The sequence below is a fragment of the Oreochromis niloticus genome, linkage group LG22 (assembly GCF_001858045.2).
Source record: "Oreochromis niloticus isolate F11D_XX linkage group LG22, O_niloticus_UMD_NMBU, whole genome shotgun sequence".
Taxonomy (NCBI): Eukaryota; Metazoa; Chordata; class Actinopteri; order Cichliformes; family Cichlidae; genus Oreochromis; species Oreochromis niloticus.
Genome location: NC_031985.2, coordinates 8,904,289 through 8,928,507, shown reverse-complemented (window position 1 = coordinate 8,928,507; position 24,219 = coordinate 8,904,289). Strand labels below are relative to the sequence as shown.

Here is a 24,219-nt window from a genome sequence, read left to right as displayed (position 1 = left end):
TTATTTTGAAGAGTGTGGCCGGAAGCTGTTTAACTCAGCCCGCCTTGACTCCTCGGAGAAGAGCTGGAGGGAAAAAAAGGAAAAAAAATCGAAGAAAAAAAAGGCATATCTGAGGGGTTTGAGGGGCGGATTTGGACAAAGTTTTCCAACTGTCCCGACCCGAGGAAGCTCCGGGGGGGTTGAAGGGGAGTCGAGTTCACCGGTAATTAACACAGGACTTATTAGTCGGTTGTTAATTAAGTGTTTTTTTCAGTGTGTCTGAGAGCACCGTCGTCCCAACCGCCGGAAGTCTGCATGAAGCTGCGTCTCCTACAGAGGCAACGGCGTCGACGTTTTTTTTTCCTGTCTTCGTTTTTTTTTTTTTTATTCGAGACTTTTTTTTTCTCTTTTTTTATTTTCTCTCAGCGAGATGAGCAGGGAGTGAGGAATGGAGGCGTAGGGAGAGCACGGATGTTTGTGTTTACTAAGCGGCGGGCTAGTTAAGCATATTGAATATACAGGCCTCCTTGTAGCTAGAGCAAGCCAGCGAACAAAAGGAGAAAATTAATGGAGGCAAGTTAGCTAGCTCCTCTCGTCTTGTTGCGTTTTTCAGCTAACGTTAGCCATGTTTGTGCATAACCCAGATATGTTATTACGCTCTTGGCAGCCGGTTGGGTGCAGTTTAACACATCTGTCCAGACTCAGTTGCAAAAAAAGCACCCTCCTTTAAACGATTTGTGACAAATTTGTTTTTGCAATAATTCATAAAGCACAGCTAACGTTAGCTCGGCGCTAGCCATGCCACAGTTTTTGGAGGCAGCTTGCACCCCCTCGTCCAAAAAAAGGGGGGGGGAAAGAAACATGTCTCTCAGAGCACTGAAACATTGACTTTGTACTGCACTAATAACGACCCCTTGCATCTGATGCTTTGCTGCAGAATGAGGGAAAATTATTAAATTGCCTTGAAAGCATTTCTTTTCATTTATTTATAGACCTTGCAGTTGCAGAGGGGAGAGGAGGCTCATGAAAAACAATGCAAAACATTTCATGAGTTATGCATTGCAAATGTTTTGCATGAAATATGACGTTACCTCAATTGTTATTGTGATTTTTTTATGGGCCTCTCCTCTGCAGGGCTTACCAAATATCAGTTGTTATAAATTATTAAACGGCAGTTGGGCTTTACTAACATGTAATTACTTGCATGCTTTTAATGATATGTGAGCAGGATAACTATGCATGGCATTCACAGTCTCAAAGTGTTGCAGAAAGCTAAAATAAAGTGCAAATGCATGCCAGCATAGAACAATGAAACTTCCTTTTTTGCCTCTGTTAGTGGGACATAATCAGGAAATGGAAGATTACAGGTTGATTACTCATGAGATGGACAGTGTTTTTGTTTTTTGTTTTTTTCAACAGTCAAGAAGCTGTGTGCACTCTTGGAAAGGGTGTTACTTTCACCTAATGGTGCACCCGCATCCAATTTTGTTGCAAAACTAGCCTCACTGACATGCTGCTGATAAAACACGCACTCTAAGATTGTGCAATTTGTTCATGCTGTGTAAGGGAGTAGTAAACAAGTGCATGGGCTGTGTTACAGACAATTATTAAATTCTCAAAAACTGATTATCATTAGTGTTTTCTTAATTCTTGCTTCTGCTGCCCTCTAGACCAGTGGTTCTCAAACTTTATGTGGCCAAAGAAAAGTAAAAACCAAGACAAATTCAAGACACACCTGTATGTATGTTTGCAGAAAACAGGGCTTTTGGTTATCTGGAAGGAGGTCAGTGACAATGGTGCTTTTGAGCATGAGCATGTTGCTTTGCAGCAAGCATGTAACAGCGATCCATAGCCTTATCAGGTACTTCCATACATTCAAACAAATGTTCCCATTGCATATGGTTGAGATCCCAAGCTCTTTAACAGGAGGCAGCGTTTCTTCAGAAAGGGAATTTTTAGTTCGCAGGTACAGTTTTAGCATTTTTTATCTCCTTGCATCAAATTCCAGACAGTTTTTTGAGTAATTTCTAATAACAGTTTTTGTTTCTTTAGGTAGTTTGTTTGACTTATCCCACACGGTAAAGAGATCAGTTTTATCTCCGCTTAAATGTTATCCTCTTGCCTGTCAGTTCTTTTCTTGTAAAACTGAGAGTATTTGATGTGGAATAATAGAAAAAATCTGAGAGGGCACATCAGTATGCTTTGACACAGCATTTGGAACCACTGGTCTAGACAGAGGTTTTTGATATCCATCCCTCCTGGGATTGACCATCTTTGCCTGATTCCTTTCACATCCTCCTCTGTACAAATCTTAATTATTTAAAGAAATAGCCACAACAGCATAAGCTTAAACTGCTCAGATTTGTCACAGACATTTTGATTGGTATCCCTAAAAACAAAGGTTAGCTGTGTAGAAAAGTGGCTCGATTTAGTGGACTAAATTTAGTCTTAGTGCTGCATGCTGATCCTGAAACTGACGTGTTCGGTGTGTCAGTGTGCGGAGGAGAAAGAAAGGAACCGGTCTAAGATGACTGAAATGCAGCCATGCATGGTCTCATTTAAAAGAAAAGAAAAGAAAAAAGGAGGAGCAGGACAGGTGTTTTCTAAGTGTGTTGCTTTTTAATTACAGAAATAATGGACGATTCCCATTTCAACTCATCATACTTTTGGTCTCCCGTCCCCACTGTACAAGGACAGGTAGAGACAACCTTATTGTTGGAATTGTCTTGAATTACACATGGTATAGTGGTCTGTGCTGTTGGAAGAAAATACCCAGAAGCACTTTAAAGATTATATCACAACCTGAACATGTTGTTTTTAACACCACTAAATAATGCTGGCAACGTTGATGAAGTTATTTGACTTATTGATGGGTTCACATGATCACTCCTGTCCCTCTCCTCTCTCATCTTTTCAATCTTCTGTTCCTTTTTTCATTTGCTTTTTTGCATCTCACCATGCCTTCGTTTTCTCTCCTCTTCCATTGTTTCCTCCTCTTCCTCTGTCTGCTCTTATCTAACCCATTAACTCCTACCCTTCACTCTCCCCAATCTTCCCCTTCTTCCCATTCCTTCCTCCTTTATTCTTCTTTAATTCCTTCTGTTGTTACTGTCATTAACCTCTCATTTTCCGTCTCATTTGTTCTCCATTTTCCTTTCATGATACACACTACGTTTATCGCCACTCTGCTTGTGTCATCTCTGGGTCGTCCTGTTTTTTTCCCCACATAAACATATCATGACTCTACTTCACATCTTTCTCTTTCTTCCTGTCTTTTGTATTTTTATTTCTCTTTCAACTTCTTCCAAACACCCTCATCCTATTTCCTCTTTCAACCTGCCTTCTTCATCTCTGGCAAGTCTCCTTTCTCCTTCCCTTTCTTCCTTGCTTTCTTATGCTTTTCCTTCCACCGTCATGAAACATTTCACCCTTACTGTATCACACTCCTTTGCCCCCTAATTCCTACACCCTTCCTTCTTTCCTCTCTCCACTCCCCACTTCTGTGTAGATTGAGAACGCCATGTTCCTGAACAAGGCGAAGGAGCAACTAGGTCCAGAGAAGGCCAGTGCGCCCTCCTTTCCTCACTCTTCTGCGTCTTCCACTTCCTCCCCCCACTACCCCACGGCTGTACTCGCCATCCCCAGCTCAGTGGATGGAGCGGCTGGGGTACGTGTGGTCCCTAAACAGGAAGGAGGCGGAGGTAATGCAGGAGGGGGTGGTGGTGGAAACAGCAATAGCGGACCCCTGAGTGCAGTGGGGGCACACCTGCACCAGTCGCACACCTCCCAGAACGTCACCGTTGTGCCTGTTCCCTCCACGGGTATCATGACTGCAGGTGAGTGAGCAGCTCTGATGTTTTCGCCAACCTGAGTCGTGGCATCTCTTAGATGATTTTCCGGTTTGTCTTTTTTTCTTATTATGCAATGTGTGAAAGAAAAACTCTGCGTAAAGGTCTAATAAAAAAAAACTTGCCTGATTTAAATTTGGCCAGTCTCCCGTTCAAGATCATCTTCTTGTGCACCTCTGGATGTTCATTTGATCTCGGTGGAATCCCTGTTATGTCCGTTTGCATTTGTGGTTTGTTGTTACAGATTTTTTAAGAGACCATTTTATTAAAAATATATAGGAATAGCTCATGCAAATGTTTTAAATTTTAAAATATATATTTTCCCTACTTTTTGACAGTAACTGGTAGTATTTTAATGTAATTCTACAATAAGTTCATGAATGCACCTGCATGGTGTCTATGAGTGACGAATAAAAAAAAAATAGAAGAAGAACAAGCTACTAACTCCATGGTTTTTGAAGGGAAACATTTGAGATGAGATCATACTATCCTAATGTCAGAAACATGAAGCTAAAGCTAACTACAACAGTGTGTGCACCTCCTTTAAAAAGGAAATGGCAGTGAGATCCAGTGTAAATGTCGCCAGGTGAAGCTTGCCATCAAAAATCTGCTACAGTATGCTCAGTCATTTGAAAAAAGTTTGGGATGCAGGTGTTCTCCAAATTCCTAATATTGGGCTAAAAGCTGTCCCCATCAAACAGCACATGATGACACACTGACACGCACCACAGATCAGGTTGTTTCCACTGTATGTTTTTCATCAGACTCCTCAGAGTGTCATTTTGGAACTTCACATTAACAGACTCATCCTGGGAGTACAGCAGGCACGGCTGCTTCTCACACCAACTCAAGACAATGGTAGCAATTCCATCAGAAGTTGCTCTAGAAAAAGGGAACACTTCTTTTTTTCTTTCTTTTTTTTAATGGAAGCAACATGTAGCAGCACAGAGCATATGAGAAGGGCAGGAAGTAAGAGACAAAGGAACAGAGTTGAAAGTTAGTCAGTTTTCAAAATAAAGCCCAGCAGGCATACTAAATGTGTTGTTTCTGAAATGCTTAAAAAATGTGCCAGACACATCACAGTGGAGACACTCATCATGTCTCTCAGAGTTAGCCTGGAGAATGATATCATGGTGTCCAACCGTGTGTATGTTTAAAAACACACCAGGCTTGCTCCTGGTCTCACTCCTCACCAGACATACTTGGAACTGTGGACCCAGGTGACATCACCAAGCATGTACCTTGATCAGCTTGAAACTGATGTTTGTTTTCTGACACAGTTTGAGTTCCTGGGGTTATACACAGAGCATACAGTGTAAATAATCAGAATGAGAGCAATACAAAAATAGCAGCCATGTTGGAAGCTGTCTGCAGATCCCATAAAAGATGATCTCAAATGGGAGTTCAGCCAAATTTAAACCAGGTAAGGTCTTTGGTGTTTATAGAACTCTTCCCAGAACTTTTTGAACACTCCCCATATTTGTTGGTGTCACAAGATATGTGCATAGGGAGTGAATGACACTGTACATATTAATCTACAGTGGCTACTAATCTCAATAGGTTTTTTTTTTCAGTTTCCATTCAGGTGTTAGTAGTAGTAGTACTTAGTGTTACTATTAGCAGTTTTACCCCCTTTTTATGCACAGCTTGTTTAAAAATAAACCTTAGCAAGTCTTGTGTTAGTGCTTTGGCCTTTTCCTTTATAAGATATTGTGTGGCTTTCAAGTTGCCAGGTTGAAAACTAAAGTTCTTTTATCATTGCATTATCCATTAACTGTTAGTTAGAATAAAAACCTAACAGAGTGAGATCTGGACGGCCAGATCACAGTTTTTCTTTTCCTCTTAGCGGGGTTAGTGATCACCACCCCACAGGGCACACTGGTCCCCACCGCCTCCACGCAGTCTTTTGTAGCTGGACACCCCACTGCCACCACCATGATAGTGTCTGCAGTGCACCCCTCAAATTCAGGTAATACACAGGTGCAGGTCACCATCATTTCAATAATTTCAACGTAAAAAAATGATGAGGCTCAGGGCTCCTTTTTTAGCATTTTATTTTAGACACTTGATTCCTGTTCCCACCCAAATGTATTCTTGCAATTGCACTGTGACATCCATACACAATCACATCTGTGTATCTGTCTTATGTAAGGTTTGGTGTTGAGCTGTGCATCATGATTTTTCCAAACTCTTCCAAACCCCAAACAGATGCTGTCCCTGTTTTCACTCAACACTCCCTGTTTCCTTTCCCTTCTTTCTTTCTCAATTTTCTCTCATTTTAGATAAGAAGGAGGACATTGCTCCTGCTGTTGTCATGCCGGCACCATCAAAACGAGGCAGAAAAAGCAAACAGGTGATGAGTAGGGTGGCCGGAGTGGGTGGGGTCCTCCCTCCAGGAAGTGATGCATTAATACTGGCACACCTTGCTGCTGGTGGACAGGTGAATTTCTTATGTTCTTTCTTTTTTCCTTGTTTCCTTTTATAAAACCAACTATGAGGCATTTTACCTTCACAACCAGTTATTTTTTTTATTATTGTATTGTAGCACCACGCTGGCGACCCATATGATCTGTCAAATGATGAGGATGATCACACTAACAAAGACGGACCCAAATCTTACAGGTAGGATAAAGTGCGTTAAGTTGGGGAAAACATTAATGCTGTTTTAGATACTTGCAGTTTTATTCTGTGCTTTGTTTACCGTAACTGTTTTCTTCTTCTCTTCTTCTTCTTCTCTCATTCCTTGCCTGCCAAGGTGTCGGATGTGCGCAGTGACGTTCTTCAGCAAGTCAGACATGCAGATCCACGCCAAGTCCCACACCGAGGCCAAGCCCCACAAGTGCCCCCACTGCTCCAAGTCGTTTGCCAACTCCAGCTACCTGTCCCAGCACATTCGTATCCACAGCGGGGCCAAGCCCTACACCTGCACTTACTGCCAGAAAACTTTCAGGCAGCTCAGTCACCTACAGCAGCACACACGGTACTGGCCTGAGTGTGTGCGTGTGTTAAAATGTGTGCATGTGAACCTCTGTGTGGTGATAGATAAAGGGAAGAAGGAGTGGTGAGCTTGGGAGCTTGTCTGGGTTGTTTTGGGGAGTGCTGACAGTGTAAAGCTCTTTTTGCACAGTCAAAGTATCATCTTTGAAAGTGCACCAAACTTAAATTATTTCATGCCGCTAAACCTGTTATTTTTAAGTATTTGTCTTTGACCATTCATTCTTTTCTAAAAACTGGGACCCACTGTCAGGATGGGAAGTCAGTTTCTTGAGTCAATATCTAAAGGTAATTAAATAGAACTCCTACACAGTCTCACTTACGGCTGCAATATTTATTAAGTTACAATGGCTACCTGAGCTTCATCAGGTATGTGGGCAACATATCCATATTCCTATATTAGATATACCTGTTCAACCACTTGTTAACACGAATATTTAATCAGCCAATCACATGGCATACTACTACTGAAATTCCTTAATTCTCCCAGCATTCAGTCAAAGTATTCTTTGTTCCTGGCAAGTAATTTACTAGTGATTCACACAAGAGAAACAAACAAGTTCAGATGCACCCAGGCGCCAGGTCTCCATTTGTCCGTGTCTGCACTGGGTTATCAGCCAGGCTTTAGTCAGATTGATGTCATTTGTTTCCTTATATATGCAGAGATTCAGATACTCGATATTCCAGCAGTAAGTGAGACAGGATGATTGAGTTATATTTAAATGCCTTTTCTCACCAGCACACCTGTCTGTCACTCAGGTTTCACCAAAATATACATCCCGTTTTTGTTTTGCTTCAGCATCTTCTCTAGATTTCTCTGTTATTCAAGTGTCTTTATTAAAACATTTCCTTTTCATTCTCATCAAGATAAAAACTCTAAAACATGTTTTAAGAATGCACAATTACATAATTACAAGTCTAAGTACACTTTGCACACTAACTGTGCGTGCTGTCCCTAAATAATACATCCTGATATACAGTTTTTAACCTGCATGTTTTACACCCCTTTTTACTGTGGTAAAGGTCCTAATCGGACACTAAAATTTGTTTTACTTTTACTACATTTCATTAATTGTGACAATATGAGTGATAAATCTATTTCCCATCCAGGCTGTCACCTTTCTGATAAATGTGCTAATTTTATGTTGACCTTGTCATTCACCTTCATGCTTTCATTTCCCTCATTTCCATGCACTGGGTTTTCTCTGTGGGTTTCAGGCCATTAATTTTAAAGAGGAAGATGTGCTCCGCTGGCCTGGCACTCATCTTGAATTTACATTTTGGTTTGACTGCAGCAGACTCAGACATTCATAGATACACTACACTCACACTTCACTCAAAGTAGTGCACACCAAAAGGAGAGAGAGACTGCGAGAGAGAGAGAGAGAGAGAAAGAGAAAAGCGTGACTGTGCTTGCTGTATGTTTCGTTCTGTGTTTTCACAACTCAGACACAGCACAAAGAGCACACTGTCAAACTTAGTAATCTGTGATCAATACTTGATCGATCACAGATCCTTTTAACTTAAATGCATGATTTGGTCTTCGGTTCATTATGAAGTTTGGTCATGCTGTAGCTTAAAAATCTCTCGCTGTTTCTCTCTCTCTCTGTTTCTCTCTCCCTCCCACCCCCTTAACCCTCCAATCCCGGTTTCCCGTGTTAGAAACCACACTGAGGCCAAGCCCCACAAGTGTCCCCACTGCTCCAAGTCGTTTGCCAACTCCAGCTACCTGTCCCAGCACATCCGCATCCACACCGGGGCCAAGCCCTACACCTGCTCCTACTGCCAGAAAACATTCAGGCAGCTCAGTCACCTACAGCAGCACACACGGTACTGGGCCGGGCTGGGCTGGGCCGGGCGGGTTTTGAATGCGTGCATGTATGGGAGCAGGTGCATGGAGAGTTATGTCACTGTGCTTGTGTCCTTCTCTTTGAGTTATTGTGTGTTTATAGTATCTTTCAAATCTGACATGTACTTTTTTCTTTTATAAGGTGGATCTGTTCTGCCCACTTCCATATTTTGACTCTTAGATGCTACTAGAGTAGCTCGGCATGCCTCAAGTTCAGAATAATCCATATTTATGTTTTACTACAAACATACACTGAGGAGTAAACCAGATTCAAAAGTTAAGGGTGAGTGACCCATAAAAATAGTTTTCAGCAGATGTTAGAAACAATCAAACCACAGATTAGCTCAACCTAATGGAAGGCGAAAGGCTGTTACATAGCTAGGCACTACCACCTGAAAGGACAGAAGAATGTGGTTGATGTGTGATCACTGGCATGTTTTAGCAGCCTAGTTACTCTGTTATAAAACTTTATTTCATAGCTTATTGCTTCATCATTAAATCCCAAAAAGGAAAAACGTTTCATTGCTTTTATTAGTGACGAAACGTTTCTCTCACTGAAAACGCTACGTCCACATAAACAGAATCAACTTCTTGGGATTTTCTTACCTGGATGATTGAGCATGCATCAAGACACTTCATGATAAAATGTATTAAAACAGAGGATGTGATTTTAAAGTGCACGAATAGCAACCAAAGGTCACACTGTTCAAGTTTACCAAAGCCGTTTCCTTCTCGAGGAAGTGAAAGTAGAAGTTTAAGAAACTGCAACATGAGGCAGCAAGGGGCTGAGCTGATCTAGAAGTATCCTTAACTTTGTCAGTACGTCAAATTTGACATCAACTTTGTTTTGTTTTGACTGTGATTTCCCAGGATTCACACCGGTGACCGGCCGTACAAGTGTAATCATCCTGGCTGTGAAAAAGCTTTCACTCAGTTGTCCAACCTCCAGGTACTGAATCCACAGGTTTTCTCTTTGCCACTGACATGATCATTACTTTACTAAGGCTCTAGTGCTACTAAATGATATTTACTTGCAAGCCAGTGGTTCTCATACTGAGGTGCAGGTTCCACAGGTTGGGTTTTGTAGACAAAATATACAACCAAGTGTGATGAAGTAGTAGATATGTTGATGCTCACCTTTTTTTTTTTTCATTGAAATTTTATTTTGGATCATTTTTCATTGTTAATGATTAAAAAGAGATTTAAAAATTCAACATGTCGGCCAATATTTTTTTTTCCAGACACATAAAGCACAAACAGGTCTCCGTAACATTTGTTATGTGTAGTTAATTATCAGGCTTTCCTGAGATAATGGGACAGTGCAGTTTAAAAACAATCATGTTTTATTGTCACAAGTCACGAATTACTAATGTCTCCTTTTTAATTTTCATTTAACAGCCGTTAATCCTGATGCTGATATTTTGGCAAATAGCTAATATTACCTGATATATCAGCTGGGCTCTAGTCTGAAAAGAGTGGTTTTCTTACCTTTTCTATTATAATCATGATCAAGTTACATGTTCCTAGGTTTTACATGCCTCTTTTATTTATTTATTTTTCCATGACAGTCTCACCGTCGGCAGCATAACAAAGACAAGCCGTACAAGTGCCACAACTGTAACCGTGGTTACACAGATGCTGCCAGCCTAGAGGTTCACCTGTCCACACACACCGTGAAACACGCCAAGCTGTTCTCCTGTGGCCTCTGCAACCGATCCTATACCTCGGTAAGACTTCTGATATCTGACATGCAATTTACTGAAAGTGTAGATTTGGTTGTACTGCAACAGAGAAGACGTAACAGGAGAGAGTTGGCAGGAATTGTACTGCTGGTTTGCAGATGCTTTACTGTTAATACACTATTGCTTACAATCCATAAGTCTGTCTGACATGCATTATACGTAGAGCTCTAATGAGCCTTTTGGTCTGATCTCAGGTCTTAGAATAGAATAATATAATGATTATTACTGCAAAGCACGGATCATGCCTCTCTGGCAAAAACATTGTTTGTGCCATTTAAGCCAGATGCTGTATAGCAGCTGGTACTGTTAATGTATCTAGTAATTATGTAATTATGCACATACATCATCAGTGGACACAGGCATTGTGTCTTTGGGTTGTTCATAGATATTTCAGGAGTGCGTGAAGGATATTTCTTCAGATTGAACACAAATGTTCATTTAGTCTTCAAATGGCACAAATGTCTGATGTGGATAAAATTATTTACCCAAAAGCTAAAAAAAATTAGCTTCACTTTCACATCCAGATGTTTTGCAACATTTTTCGTCCCAGCAGCATAACTCGGGTACTCAAAAATCAGTCACTATATATATTAAATGGCTGGTTAGTGATGCCATACAACCACAAAGCTATATTAATAGTTTTCTGAGAGAATGTAATGACATAGTCTGCTCTGTGAACTGCTGTATTAAAAAAAATCAAAACACATTCTTCCTGTTTTTCTTTCCTGACATGTGTTCTACTTCTGTCATCCGTTCTCCAGGAGACGTATCTAATGAAACACATGAAGAAGCACAACCCCGACCCATTAACAGTGGCAGCAACAGTAGCTGCTCAGCAGGCCCAGGGCCTGACACCAGGCGGAGGGGGCAGGGGCCGAGGCCGCGGTCGAGGGAGAGGTGCGGGCAGAGCGAGCCAGCTCCAAAACCAGACGAACCCTAACAACAACCAGAACCCAAACCCCGGACCTCCAGGCAGCTACCAGCCACAACAGCAACCCACAGAATCTGTGGTCCCCTGCCCATTTGATCTACACCAGTACAAGACAGTGTCAGCCAGCGAGATCCAGTACAAACCAGTCACTGTGGCAGATCTGCCAGTGACCCACAAAGACCTCTGCCTAACCGTCTCCACGTCAGCCATACAGGTGGAGCACATGAACTCATAGGCTGCGTCTTCCTGCTCTGCTCGAGGGATTAGTCGAGTAAAAATGGTCCATATGTACAAGTAATTTAACTGTATTCAGTATTAGAGCCTTCTTAAAATCAGGGGGGAAAAATAGCTGATTGGGTGAATTTCTATAATTCAGATCTTCTATTTTATTGACACATCACTGAATTTGAAAGTGTAAAAACACTAGTGTATTCAGTTAAGACTTCTGTAGCTTTCAGTGAGATTATTTTTTAAAAGCGGTTAGTCGGGTAATGCAATACAATCATGGATAGAAGTAAATTTGAATTCACCCACTTAAGAAGCTTTGATGCTGAGTACAACCATAAATTACTTACACAGATATTTTACAGTGTGCTTCTTGATTCCTGAGCCCACTTGCCATGTATCTCTCAGTAGAAATGCTGGTCTAGGAACCTGACGTAAGGGTTCAGGCTGGAGCCACATTCCTCCATTTTATGTCAATTTTTCTAAAAATATATATATATCTGCTAAACAGTTTTGGCTTTTAAAATCCATGCATCTCCAAAGCGTTTTAGGTCTCACTTCACTTTTAATCACCTACAAATTTGTGGACCAGAAACTTTCCCTCTTTGTAGAAGAAATTTGACTCACTGATCCTAAACCAGCAGTGCTGCTCTGAGGGATCTTTGGAGGATAAAGGTGTAAAATATCTGTAAAATGAAAAAAAGAGTTTCACTATTCTTTGGGCAGTTACGGTCCAAAGAATAGTGTAAATGTTGAAGACATTCAGATCACATTAATCTGAACATTCATCACTTATTAGTTCAAGCCAAAACAAAGAAAGAAGGAGTGAATGATGGGAGACTGTAGAGATTCATAAGAGCATCTGAAGCAGCGATGCAAAAATATTTAAACAGCATCTGAAAGGCACAGTCGGGTGTCGCAGACTACATCAGAAACACTGAATTGGAGCTACAAAGGAAGGAGCAGCAGGAAGAAAAATGAAGCGTGCGTTTGGGAAGTCTCGCTAAAGCCTGCAGCCGAATCTCAAAAGTGTACATTTCACAGATCATGATGTCCTTATTTACACCCACCTCCCCTCAAAGGAGCGAGGAAACATTTCCCAAAGTATTAAATAAGCGCGATCGGTCGGAGAATGCACTAAATGTGAGGAGTCCACAGCAGGAACCACGACAGAAAGAGAGAAAAACGGGGGTGGGAGGGGTCATAACGAAAGCACTTGATGAAACTTACTTCACGCCTATGTTTTTCATCCTTTACCTTTTTTTTATATATCATATGTATGTATTTTTCTACCAACAGAGAAACGTGTGATCAAACAGGAAGCAAAGTGAGCGCATGAATGTGATGGAACAGAGAGAAAAGTCCTAACAGAACGTCTTGTCCCCTTTTCTTCTTCTTTTTTTGTTGCTATTCAACGGTTTACTGTCCTCCAATGAGTTAAGGCAGCCCAGTTTGTTATTGTCAGGATGGTTGTTGGGAAAATAATGATTGTGTGATGAAAATGGCTGACAGGTACTGTTATTAATCTTCTTTTTTTTAAAAGAACTTTTCATACATATTATTACTACTTTCATTATAACTGTATTGCAAATGTTATCCACATTATTATCAATCTGAGGCATTATGGTATTGCAGTATGCTGTACATAAAATACATAGAAAAGACTTTTTCATCTGTAAAAGGGAAGTATGTCTTGTGTAAAGCATCTATGAAAACTAAAGGAACTCAAATTAACATGTACCAAATCACTGGCAGTGTCCCAGGTCAACTTTAAAGCTGACGGGCTGTGAGACCGTCACGCTCAGCAAAGTGAGGAGATGACAGGAGAATAATTGTTTCTTTTATCACAACCACAGCCACCATCTACACACTGTGAAACTGATCTTAATTAGGACGTAACCAGAAATGAGTCAACTAAACCTCATGTGTGATTATTAGGCAAAAAATTGGGATGTACTAATGCAGATTTTTTCTTCTTCTATCTATTGTTATTTGTTCCCTTTCAATGTCAGTGAACTCTAAAGCTCTGCCTTTTAAATCATATAAATACTTTTCTAAAGTCTGTCCTCATAACTTAATCCCAATGGCAGTCAACGGCGCAGATATGGTACCAATATCAGTGCATTGCAAGTAGAAAATTAGCAGGGACTTTAATTACAGTCATTTAAAATACTTTTGGGCATGTAAGAGAAGCACTTTCGTAAAACTATCTCTAATTCCAAATTAGTGCTTGTGTTATATAGGTTAACTGTAGGGCAGGACTTGAATATTGTTCCCTGGACTAATGGAAAATGGGGCAACAGTGGGGATGAATTTATACAGATTTTTAAAGTAACAAGTTGTTTTGTACTAAGGAAATGAAAATATCTTAATTATCAATGAGCTAAAATGTCATTCTCAAGTCTCCTAAATTATTCCCATTCACAATTGTTCAGTCACATAATTGTAACACAACAGATAATTAGACAAATCTCATATTTATCAGTATCCCAATGACATTGATGGTGAATATCTACCAATAATGGTGCATCCCTAATACATTATAAACAGGGACCACTGAGGCTTCCCAGAGGTGCAGTTTGGCTAAAATATCTCTAATTCCACATCTGTACAGATGTTGTTGTTGTGTTAAGTTTACTGTTGGGGATTGATTCCTGAACTTATGGAAAAAAAAACTGGTCTCAATTACTCAGAGAACCATGTTAATACTGTAACCATATGATATTTAAAACTAATGTATCCATGATACATCTGCAAATAATTAAAGCATGATTAAGAGAAGCTGTGACCTTGGTGACCTGGGACACCGCACACGCCGTCTCTACCCAATCAGAAATGTTCAGGATGCCCGTACAGACGGCTGATTGTCTCCATGTATACTCCTCCTTGTATTTCATTGTGTCTTTTTATGAGAAATAACCCATTCTCGATATTCTTGTTAATGTTATTACCAATGCTCCTGATAATACAGTTAACTGCCCTCTTATGCTACACTCTTGCATACTGTATGCACAGTTACACCTCTTGCTCATCTGAACAGACTGTTTCTTCCCTTATGGAGAATAAAGTTCAAAACCTGTTTATGATGAAAGCACTTCATTTTTTATTGGTATTTTATTAAAATCAACAGTACAGATTATTAATGAACATTTATAATGAAAGTTACTTTCGGCTGGTCTTTTGTTACAGCATGTAGCTCCAAGTGGTCTGTTTCATCCTAGATACCCAGGGTAAAGATCAGGGGGTGTTTTTTCTCAAAAGTAATGAACTTGAATTTTTGATTCAAGTTCAGGGAATCTGTGATTCTACCATCCCCATGTGGTTTGGAAATTGCAGTGGACTATGCTGCAATGAAATGGAGAAAAGGGTATTAGAAAAGGCTTAGCAATCATATGAAAAGGATTCGCATGCTTAGAAGACTGTCTACACCAAGACCTACAATGTGATGTGTTTCTTTTAGCTCCATTTGTAGAAAAACAATGCTTTTCCTAGGAAAGCATATACAAACGGCACATGGATTTTTAGAGTGTGTGTGTGTGTGTGTGTGTGTGTTGTCTTAACAGAAGCAATCCAAAGGTTTCTGTCACAAACATTATTTATCAAAACAATTAAAAAGAACAGATTATATTTCAGTCACCATAGAACACCATACCAAACCATGACAGTAATTTAATGTTTTACACTACTTCTTTCAGGCGTTTCTGAATTTTAAGCTTTGGAATAGAAATGATAAGAATTATAAGTCAATGCGCGTTTTTTTGCACCTCCAGGCCACCGTATGATGTTTATTTTAAACAATGTAGCTTAAAAAAAATTATGGATTACAACAATTATATATATTTTTTAATCAATATATTTGAAAAAGAAAGCGATTCGTATATAATAAAATTATACGACTTTTTTTTTAACTGAGTGAATAAAATGTATAAATGACCAATAAAATGGGTTTCGTTTGATCATAAGTCAGTTAGAATTTGGCCTTTAGCACTGGAGACAAGTATGCAAACAGTGTATATCCCGCCCAAGCAGAAAACTCCGAAAGACAAAACAAGCATACACACGTATGGGGGCGGGGTTTGGGCTATCTCGGCCAATCACGGCAAGACGCTCACCAAGGTAGTTCAATTCAAATTTAAACGGTCGAGGACGGAGATCCCGCGGACACAGAAATTGTTATTAAGGTAATTGTTTCATAAATTACATTGAAGTATGTGTTTTAATCTGCAGTTTGTGTTGCGGAGCTCGATTTAAACCGTAAGAGTAAAGTTTTGTAATTTAATGTAGCAGTTCCTTTTCATATTAAGGGTATCTGCCGTCAACGTTAGCGATCATAAGAACGGGTTTAATGTCTTTTGGTAATTTAATCCAAGCTGATTTAAAATTTAGCGTGTCCCAGTAAGATTTTCTATCTTGGATTAACTCGATAACTACGCAGGTTAAGTTTGGTTAATGTAAGTGCTAAAAACTGTGGACACAGTGGCTTTGTTTAGGCTCACATCATACTCGGTAAGTTACTAAAGTCGGACCTCTCTTATCGGGGTCTATTAAAAGTTTATCTAAGCTGAGTTAACGCTAAATCGTGGGATTTGCACGGTAAACGTAAATATCACGTTTTCGTGTGATTGATTTTCATTATTAGCAGGCAGTTTTATATGAGTGTTATATCCAAGCAGGTGTGGATCACCGTGCAACACCCTAGTTTGTCTCCATTGTATTGATTATTAGTACACCCAAGTCGCGTCTGAGACGCCAACGTTATTTTAACAGCTACTTAATAAAACTTGGCTTTACCACGTCGTTACTGTCTTGTCAAAATAAATGTGACACATGATATGCAAGTGACTGTTGTTGTTCTTGGTGTGCTTAATGGTAAATACAACTGCAACTCGGGTAACACGAGAAATTACTACATTACTACTAAATTGCTTTGGGTTTTATTATTAGGGGAAAAAGTGCAACTTAAATATCATGACAGGGTTTTACACATTTTTGGTGTCCAAACAATGTGTGAAAAGGCAGATTTCTGCCATTACTATATACAGATCTGCCTTGCATACAGCTGTAGTCAACCACTAAAGGCTCAATTTAAGAATAATGGTTTATATACAAAATCTGTGGCTGTTCATGATGAAGAAATAAACAAGTTTTTTTTTCTTTGTATGTGTTTTTAACAATAATTTACCTCTTAGCCCACAACAGAGCATGTCCCGCCTGCCAGTAATGTCAAGTAAGAGGGTACTCGCGTGCAGCAGCGCGGAGAACGCCCAGGACTTGGCACCTGCACAGGTTTGTGTAAACCCTTCTGTTTACCTTTTTACTGCTACTGCCTGACTTTTAGATTACTGTTAAGTATTTGTGAGTTTAATTTTTGCAGGAGGTGAGCCATCCTCACATGCACATGCAGGTATCTTAGAAGGCTAGTAAACCCCAGCTGGCCATGTTACTTTACCTGAAAAGGTTTAGACAGTAAACTAAATTTCTTCTTATTGTTGCAATACAGCAGCTGCAGGGTTTGTGTTATAAAGGAGTTCTTGTTGTGGTACTTCAACATGGAAGCTCTTCTGTGTCTTCTGGGACATTTATCCCATGTGATGGCTTTTGTGTGGCAAATGTGCATTTGGGGGGGGGGAAAGGTTTTACCTTGAAACCTGAGCAAGACTCAGGTTTCGGGGTCAGACTTGTTCTCACTGTATGCTAATGGTGTCTTTGTTTTGCAGAAGAGACTCCGTAAGGATGCAGATCCGGTTAAACCAGCGGCTACAGTCATTGGTACCAAGCGACCTGCTCTTGCAGCAACCCGAGCACCTCTCTGTAAGTAACTTCTCAATCCCGAGTGTTGAAATCTTTTTGATTTACTCCAAACTAAACTGGTTTATGTTGGAGAACTACTTTATCTCAGTAAAGCACTTCATTAAGAGGCTGTCCCCACACTAAACCAGTCAAAAAGTAAAACGGCATTAACTTTATCTCAAAAATCATTGAGTAAAATACATTTTCACATTGTATGTTGTGCTTCTGTCCTCTTATCATTTTGATAAAAATATGTACTTCTTTGTTTCACTCTCTCCAACACAGCTAGGCCACTCAGAGCTGCAGGAGCTGCCACTGTAGCTGCGGCTCCGTCTAGAGGTAAGAAACACTAAGTGTGTGTCGGGACTTCAGACGTTGTGGTCACAAACCTTCATCTGGAGCAGTGTTAATGGACAGTGTCATATCTTGTACGTAGCTTAGTTCCAGATGAACATGTGATCATTTAATGCATCTATTTATTGTTTAGGTGTCATTAAGCAGTCTGTAGCTTCAGCTGCAGCAAAGGGTGGCAACATGAAGCAACCTGTTGCGTCCACCGGCACAAAAACAGGTGAGAAATTATTTCTGGTTGATTCTTTTCTTCTGACAACCAAATGTTAATATTTTGGGGCTTCAATTTGTTAATAACCCTCCATAAATTTTAAATGCATTTGAAAATGTTGTTTCAAAGTGTGAAATAATGGTCCCAAAAATTTGAAATAAGCCACAATTCTGAGTGAGTTTGTACAAGCACGACCATAAACATGAAGCACCTAAATGGAATTCAGCCGTCACTGGTTCATCTTTATGCATTTGATGCTTAAAGGTTGCTTCTGTAGAATAGTTTTTCTTAACAGACCGAAAAAACCAAATTGAAAACGTTGCTTTTGTGTACAGGTGGAACACAAAAACGAAACCCTTGGGATCTGAAGGGCAAGGTCAGCGACATGGAGGATAAGGTCCGTAACTACCAGATGAAAGTTAAGACTCTGAATCAGGAAAATGAGGTTCTCCAAGACTCGGTGTCCCAGAGCCAAAGAAAAATGGTGCAAGTGGAGAAGGAGCTTCAGATACAGAGGAGCCAGATCGGGTATGAGGGCTATTTCATTTGGAAAATAAAAGTTCAATTAGGAATTTTACTCCTGAAATTGTCATGTTAATCACTGACAACTTCACTTTGCTTTTATCTTCTGGGATTTTTAGGGAGTATGAGAGGAAGCTGCAGGTGTTGGCAGGAGTCCAGGATGAGCTGGAGAAAGTCTTGAGTGATAAGAACTTTCTTCAGAAGGAGCTCACCAACTTGGAGGGGAAATACAAAGTGATGGAGACTCTCCGAGACAGCCAAGAGACGGAGCTGCAGACTCTGAAGGTAAAAGATTGACTGAACAGCAGCTGAGAATAGTCGTGCTTGTTTTTTATCACTAGATAAATGTACAGATGGGCCGACCTGCCAAACCTTAATATAATTTGTTGTTCTTTCTGCTCCAGATGAAGCTCTCTGTGCAGGAGTCGACTCTGGCCCGTGTGCAGGCAAACCTCAGAGACTCCGAGGAGGAGGTCCGGTCTCTGAAAGAAACTGTGGCCCAGCAGAAGGATGAAATTTACGCTGGAGAGATGGAGCGCAGACGGCTCCACAACACCATACAAGAGCTCAAGGCAAGTTTGCCTCTGTTACCATTAAAAGTGCCTCTTCATGTGCACAAATTGTTCTTCAAATCCAATACTGACTCTGATAAATAATATATGAAAATTTGCTCTGTTCTTTGATAATTTTTTATGTGTGCTGGTCACATTTGTCGAATCATCCTTTGGATTTTGCTGCAACCAATAAAACATTAAGTTTCAGTCTCACGTATCTCTTGCAGGGCAATATCAGAGTGTTCTGCAGAGTGCGTCCTCTGGTAGGTGGAGGCCTTCCCAAGCATATACAACTCGCCACAAGTGACAATAAAGCGATAACGCTGGCTAAAACCGAGGAGGTAAGAATGAGGACCGCTTAATGCATGTTTAAAGAAACTATTAGCTGTAGAGAATTTGATTTCTGTGTGAGTTAACATGTGTAACTCAGTGTCAGTGTAGATGTGCTTAACAAAGAGGAAGCAAGCTTTCTGCTTGGAGTTGTGTAAACAAATCACAAACAACCAACTGAACTGAGTTTTTGTGCTTTTCAGTCTCACACGGGCAAAACTGCAGACACTCAGAAGAATTACAACTTCAGCTTCGACCGTGTGTTTGGTCCCCGGACCTCTCAGCAGGAGGTGAATATCACATTTTACAGTATATCAAAGAATAAACGGTTTTTCATTTTGTGGTCCCCTCTTGTGCGTGGAGGAAAGTCCTAAATTTGTCTTTATCTTCAGGTCTTTGAGGAGATCTCCCTGCTGGTGCAGTCAGCACTGGACGGCTACAATGTCTGCTGCTTTGCCTACGGTCAGACTGGAAGTGGAAAGACGTACACCATGGAGGGGGACGAGTTTGACGAGACCAGAGGTGTCATTCCCAGAGCTGTGCAACAGATCTTTAAAGCTGCAGGAAAACTGGGAGAACAAGGCTGGGAGGTTGGTTTGGTTCATGTTTGAATGTCTAAAGAGAAGTGCAGTGGTAGTAATTATACAGGTTTAGTTTTACACGCTGGTAGAGCAGCAGCTTTTAAACTGCAGACTATCTGAAAGACTTGAGTAGTAAGTGTTACAGGTTGTTCATCTAAACCAGACAGTCGACCATATTTCCTTAAGCACCAAAGATGATTTTGAGCGTACAGATATAAGTGGAACTTTTATGATTAATCCACACTGTTAATGTTGTGCTTTTCTTCTTTTAGCCACAAAAGTTTCACATTAGTGTTAAATTGCTTCTGCTCCTCAGCGTCAGAGGGATTTCACACTGCTGTCTGCTATGTGCCCTCGCGGTGCGTTTATGAGGGAATGTGCTCATTTTAGTTTTTATTTCAGTTCACATTCACAGCGAGCTTTGTCGAAATCTACAATGAGACCCTGAGGGACCTTCTGTACACCGGCAAGTCCAGCAAGAGACCTGAGCACGAGATCCGCAAGACAGCCAGCAACGAAGTGACAATCACCAATCTCACCTATGAGCGGGTCATCAATGAGGATCAGGTACAGCAGACAGACATCTGTAGCTCGGAACAAAATTCATTTTAAATCTGCTGACAAATTGCTACCAAACTTTGATAAAATTTTACGTATTTGCAATGCTCTATATGTTTTAAAACGTTCCCTCGTCCTCTCAGGTTCTCGGTCTGATTGCTTTGGCCAATCAGAATCGCTCCACTGCCCAGACAGCCCAGAATGACCGCTCGTCTCGCTCCCACTCAGTCTTCCAGCTGGATATTGAGGGAGTCAATGCCGGCAGGGATGTCAAGTGCAAATGTGAGTATAATCCCACTGGAAGTACCAGCATCAGGAATGTGGTTTCTTCTTTTTGGATCTCTAATATTGAGTCTGGTTAGTTATTGTTACTGTAACCAGTGCAAAATCTGCTCTGATGACTCAACAGTAATGTTTGAGCCCCTGAGCGCTAAAAGAATTATCGTGTTTTGTAAAGTATTAAGATTACATTTAATGGAAGGAAAACCAGATCACTGCTTCCTATAAGAGCTGCTTTTCTCTGTTGTGTGTGTGTGTGTAGCCACTCTGTGCCTGGTGGACTTGGCTGGCAGTGAGCGAATGGTGAAGAGCCAGTCTCAGGGTGACCGTTTCAAAGAGATGACCGCCATCAACGGCTCGCTGTCCAACCTGGGCATCGTTATCGCCGCTCTGGCCAACAAGGTCTGCAGCTGCAGTTTCTGTAGTCTTAGATGTCATACCTGCTTTCTTTATGTTTACAGTATTAATAATTTTTTGGCTTTTGTGTTTCAGGAGAGTTACGTTCCCTACAGGAACTCGAAGCTCACCTACCTCCTGCAGGGATGTTTGGGGGGAAACAGCAAAACGTGAGTTTGTTGACATCACAAATCTTTATATGGTGATACATAAAACTGAAGGAATTTATCCCCAATAAATATTTAACTGAGAGTTTGATCTCATCATTTCAGATTGTGACTGTTTGTTACTCTTTGGCACTAATTTTTGATGCTTTTATTTCCAGCTTGATGTTTGTTAACATCGCTCCGGAGCCCGACAGCTTTGGGGAAACTCTGAACTCATTGAGGTTTGCCAGCAAGGTCAGTGCAGTCTTGTTTCCAGTGTTCATTGGACAGAGTACATTAATGATGTTTATGGTAAACCAAAGCCATACTCATATCCATTTTAATACCTCGGTATGTAATTCATACCCACGTTTTGTCTGAAGAGTGGGGATGTTCCTGGCAACTTATTTACTAGTCGACTAATCGAAGGGGGAATAATTAGACTAACCAACTAATGTAAAACCAAGGAACATTCAGATATTGAGTTAATTTTCAGAACCGCCTAATGGAAACTGTCAAACTAGTACCAGAGGTATCTTAAACCATTTATCACATTCTGTTAAATATAATTGAAAACGCGTTACTACAAAAGATGTTCATGTACTATTTAAATATGATGAGAATCTAAAACTACGACTGAGTGTGGCGCGTTGTGCTGTGCGTTAAGAATAATTCAGGCTGCTGAAAATTCATGACAACCTCTTCAATAAAAACAGAAATTTAGTAACAAAGTCATAAATTATACAGCTGTTTTCTAGTCAGGTTGTGGGGGCAGCAGGAAGGACCACTCCTGACCACAGCTGATAGATGTAAACTGTCAAGCATGACCTGGGACGCTGGGGCCTCCTCCCGGTAGGACGTGCCCAGCTGGAACACCTTGCCCAGGAGGTGACAGCCATAGCTGCCTCCTTTTGGTGTGAAGGAGTAGTGACTCTACTCTGAGCCCCTCCCCCATTGACTTAACTGCTCTCCTAAAGGAGAGGCCATCCACCTGTCAGAGAAAGCTCATTCCTCCGTGTGTATCTGCGATCTCAGTGTTAACAAGAAGATCAGGGTAGATTAATAGATTTATGGTGTTTCTCAACAACAGTGCGCCATCTGGTGGCAAATGGCTGCCTAACATTTAGAACACAATGTATCAGCATTGGGTATCAATTAAAATTTTAGCAATTAGATTGAACAACTAGAAAGTCTGATACAGACTAGTGACAATTAGTCGACTAGTCACGTAAATCCCTGAGAGCCCACAGAAGTGGCCTGCAAAGCATTACTTGCTTTGCAGCTTTGGGGAAACTCGTCTGCTGTGGAATTTCTTTGAGTCGTTTATTTTTTCTTCTAATTAATGTGAAAAATGGTGGCAAAAGCAGATGAAATGAGTGATTTCTAGAGAGTTACATGTCACTTTACAGGGTAGGGATTAAGTGGTATTTATACTGTAAACTTAAGTGTACAAGGATTTGAAGTTTCACTGTAAATTTAACATTTTTGACAATTTTGTTTTGCTTTCTCTCCCACAGGTGAACGACTGCGTCATCGGGACAGCGACAGCCAACAAAAAGTAGAAAATTATTAGCGAAGTCCTGAGTTTTCTACTTTTTAGGTTCATCTCAGGTTTCCACACTCGCTGAGTTTGTCATGACATGCTCACAGAGTATCTACACATGTAAAAATTCAGTTTCTTCTAATTAGTACTTCAAACAACTTGTCTGAATCTAAAATGCTTGAAACCTTCCATATATCTGTACTTGTGTGTAGTAATGCTAGCTTCGCCACAGAAGGAGTTGCTGTGCATTTCAATAAAAAGGAAAAAAAAAAGATTGATTTAACTGCAGATTTCACACATTTAAGGTTTTCAGTGGGCCGTTCCTCACTATATTTTATATTTGTGCTTTGAAAGCAGGGCGTCAGTGTTTAGTGACTTTTCAAAGCAGCTATTTTAGTGTGAAGTGAGAGGTAAACTCAGAAATTAGTGAGTTTTGTTTAGTGTAACTCTTGTGTTTACCTGCTGTTGGAAATGAACGACGGTAACATTGAGTGTTTTCACCAATGTTAGATTATGTTTGTATATACTGTATACTGGCTATTTTACAAGTCTACATCACTTTTACTGATTTTTAGTTTTCTTTTACCTGTTTCCTTGTCCGCCATATCATTAGTATGTTTCATGGAAATTAAATGTTTATTTAACATGTACGCTATTACATTTACTCTACAAATAAAACCAAATTTAAAGGCTTTTGTGTCTGCTTTGTTTTGCTGTTTTTTTTTTTTTTTTTTTTTTTTTTTTTAAAAGTGTTTTCTTTTCTTTTCTTTCTTAAAATTATGAAGGCATCTTGGATGCCATTTCACTGAGTGTGGGGAAATCTCCCACACTTTTCCATCACTGCTTTGAATGCACAGACTAGTCTTAATGTTAATCTTTACAAATATTAACACTGAATATTACAATTATACATGGTAATTATGAGGGTTTTTTAATGATCATGTATGACGTTTGTAATTATTATACATGGATAAATAATAACCATGTATATACCATTTTCACTTGGAGCAAAGGATAAATTGTTATTTGTGTGCAAGGTCAAACACAGCATGATGTGTGATAGTAGATGGTTTTCTCCAAAAAGAATACACTCCCTCTACTTCATGAAATATTACTTGTGGATTATTCATCTATTTATTAGTTAGGCAAGCTATTTATGTATTTTAAATATCAAGTTATCAATTTTAAATCATGATCTCATTCTTGTCCCGGTCCATACTATGAAGGCACGACGTAAGAAGTATCTGTAAGGGTTTAGGTTTCTTCAGTGTCCAGTACAAAATGTAAATTTGAACTTCATATTCTTATTTTCTTTCAAATTAACCTTAATGTTTTTAAAGTTTCTTCTCTAATGTGTTGTATTTAAACAGTTTAAACCCAGCCTGCAGTC

General features: G+C 40.1%; 2 protein-coding genes across 7 annotated transcripts; both read left to right on the top strand.

The window, feature by feature from the left end:
* The first annotated feature begins 37 nt into the window (after positions 1 to 37).
* On the top strand, positions 38 to 14,654 carry znf384a (zinc finger protein 384 a). 5 transcript variants are annotated; one of them, XM_003454594.5, is made up of 11 exons: positions 39 to 202; positions 2,609 to 2,676; positions 3,488 to 3,815; positions 5,674 to 5,796; positions 6,110 to 6,267; positions 6,373 to 6,449; positions 6,583 to 6,807; positions 8,484 to 8,651; positions 9,541 to 9,619; positions 10,239 to 10,397; positions 11,174 to 14,654. In XM_003454594.5, the coding sequence occupies exons 2-11, from the start codon at positions 2,614 to 2,616 to the stop codon at positions 11,576 to 11,578; spliced, it is 1,785 nt and encodes a 594-aa protein (XP_003454642.1). In that variant the 5' UTR covers positions 39 to 202; positions 2,609 to 2,613; the 3' UTR covers positions 11,579 to 14,654. The 5 variants fall into 5 exon arrangements, with proteins under 5 accessions (XP_025758258.1, XP_003454642.1, XP_013132575.1 ...); XM_005459080.4 differs by lacking the exon at positions 39 to 202 and adding an exon at positions 284 to 552; XM_025902473.1 differs by lacking the exon at positions 5,674 to 5,796 and having other exon boundaries at positions 38 to 202.
* Positions 14,655 to 15,552: 898 nt separating this feature from the next.
* On the top strand, positions 15,553 to 23,521 carry kifc1 (kinesin family member C1). Of its 2 annotated transcripts, none has more exons than XM_005459079.4 (17): positions 15,553 to 15,749; positions 16,758 to 16,854; positions 17,286 to 17,379; positions 17,644 to 17,697; positions 17,846 to 17,929; positions 18,256 to 18,448; positions 18,562 to 18,727; positions 18,847 to 19,014; positions 19,224 to 19,337; positions 19,530 to 19,616; positions 19,719 to 19,916; positions 20,310 to 20,474; positions 20,609 to 20,747; positions 21,007 to 21,146; positions 21,237 to 21,310; positions 21,466 to 21,541; positions 22,804 to 23,521. In XM_005459079.4, the coding sequence occupies exons 1-17, from the start codon at positions 15,568 to 15,570 to the stop codon at positions 22,846 to 22,848; spliced, it is 2,076 nt and encodes a 691-aa protein (XP_005459136.1). In that variant the 5' UTR covers positions 15,553 to 15,567; the 3' UTR covers positions 22,849 to 23,521. The 2 variants fall into 2 exon arrangements, with proteins under 2 accessions (XP_005459136.1, XP_025758256.1); XM_025902471.1 differs by lacking the exon at positions 15,553 to 15,749 and adding an exon at positions 16,051 to 16,074.
* The last annotated feature ends 698 nt before the right edge of the window (positions 23,522 to 24,219 follow it).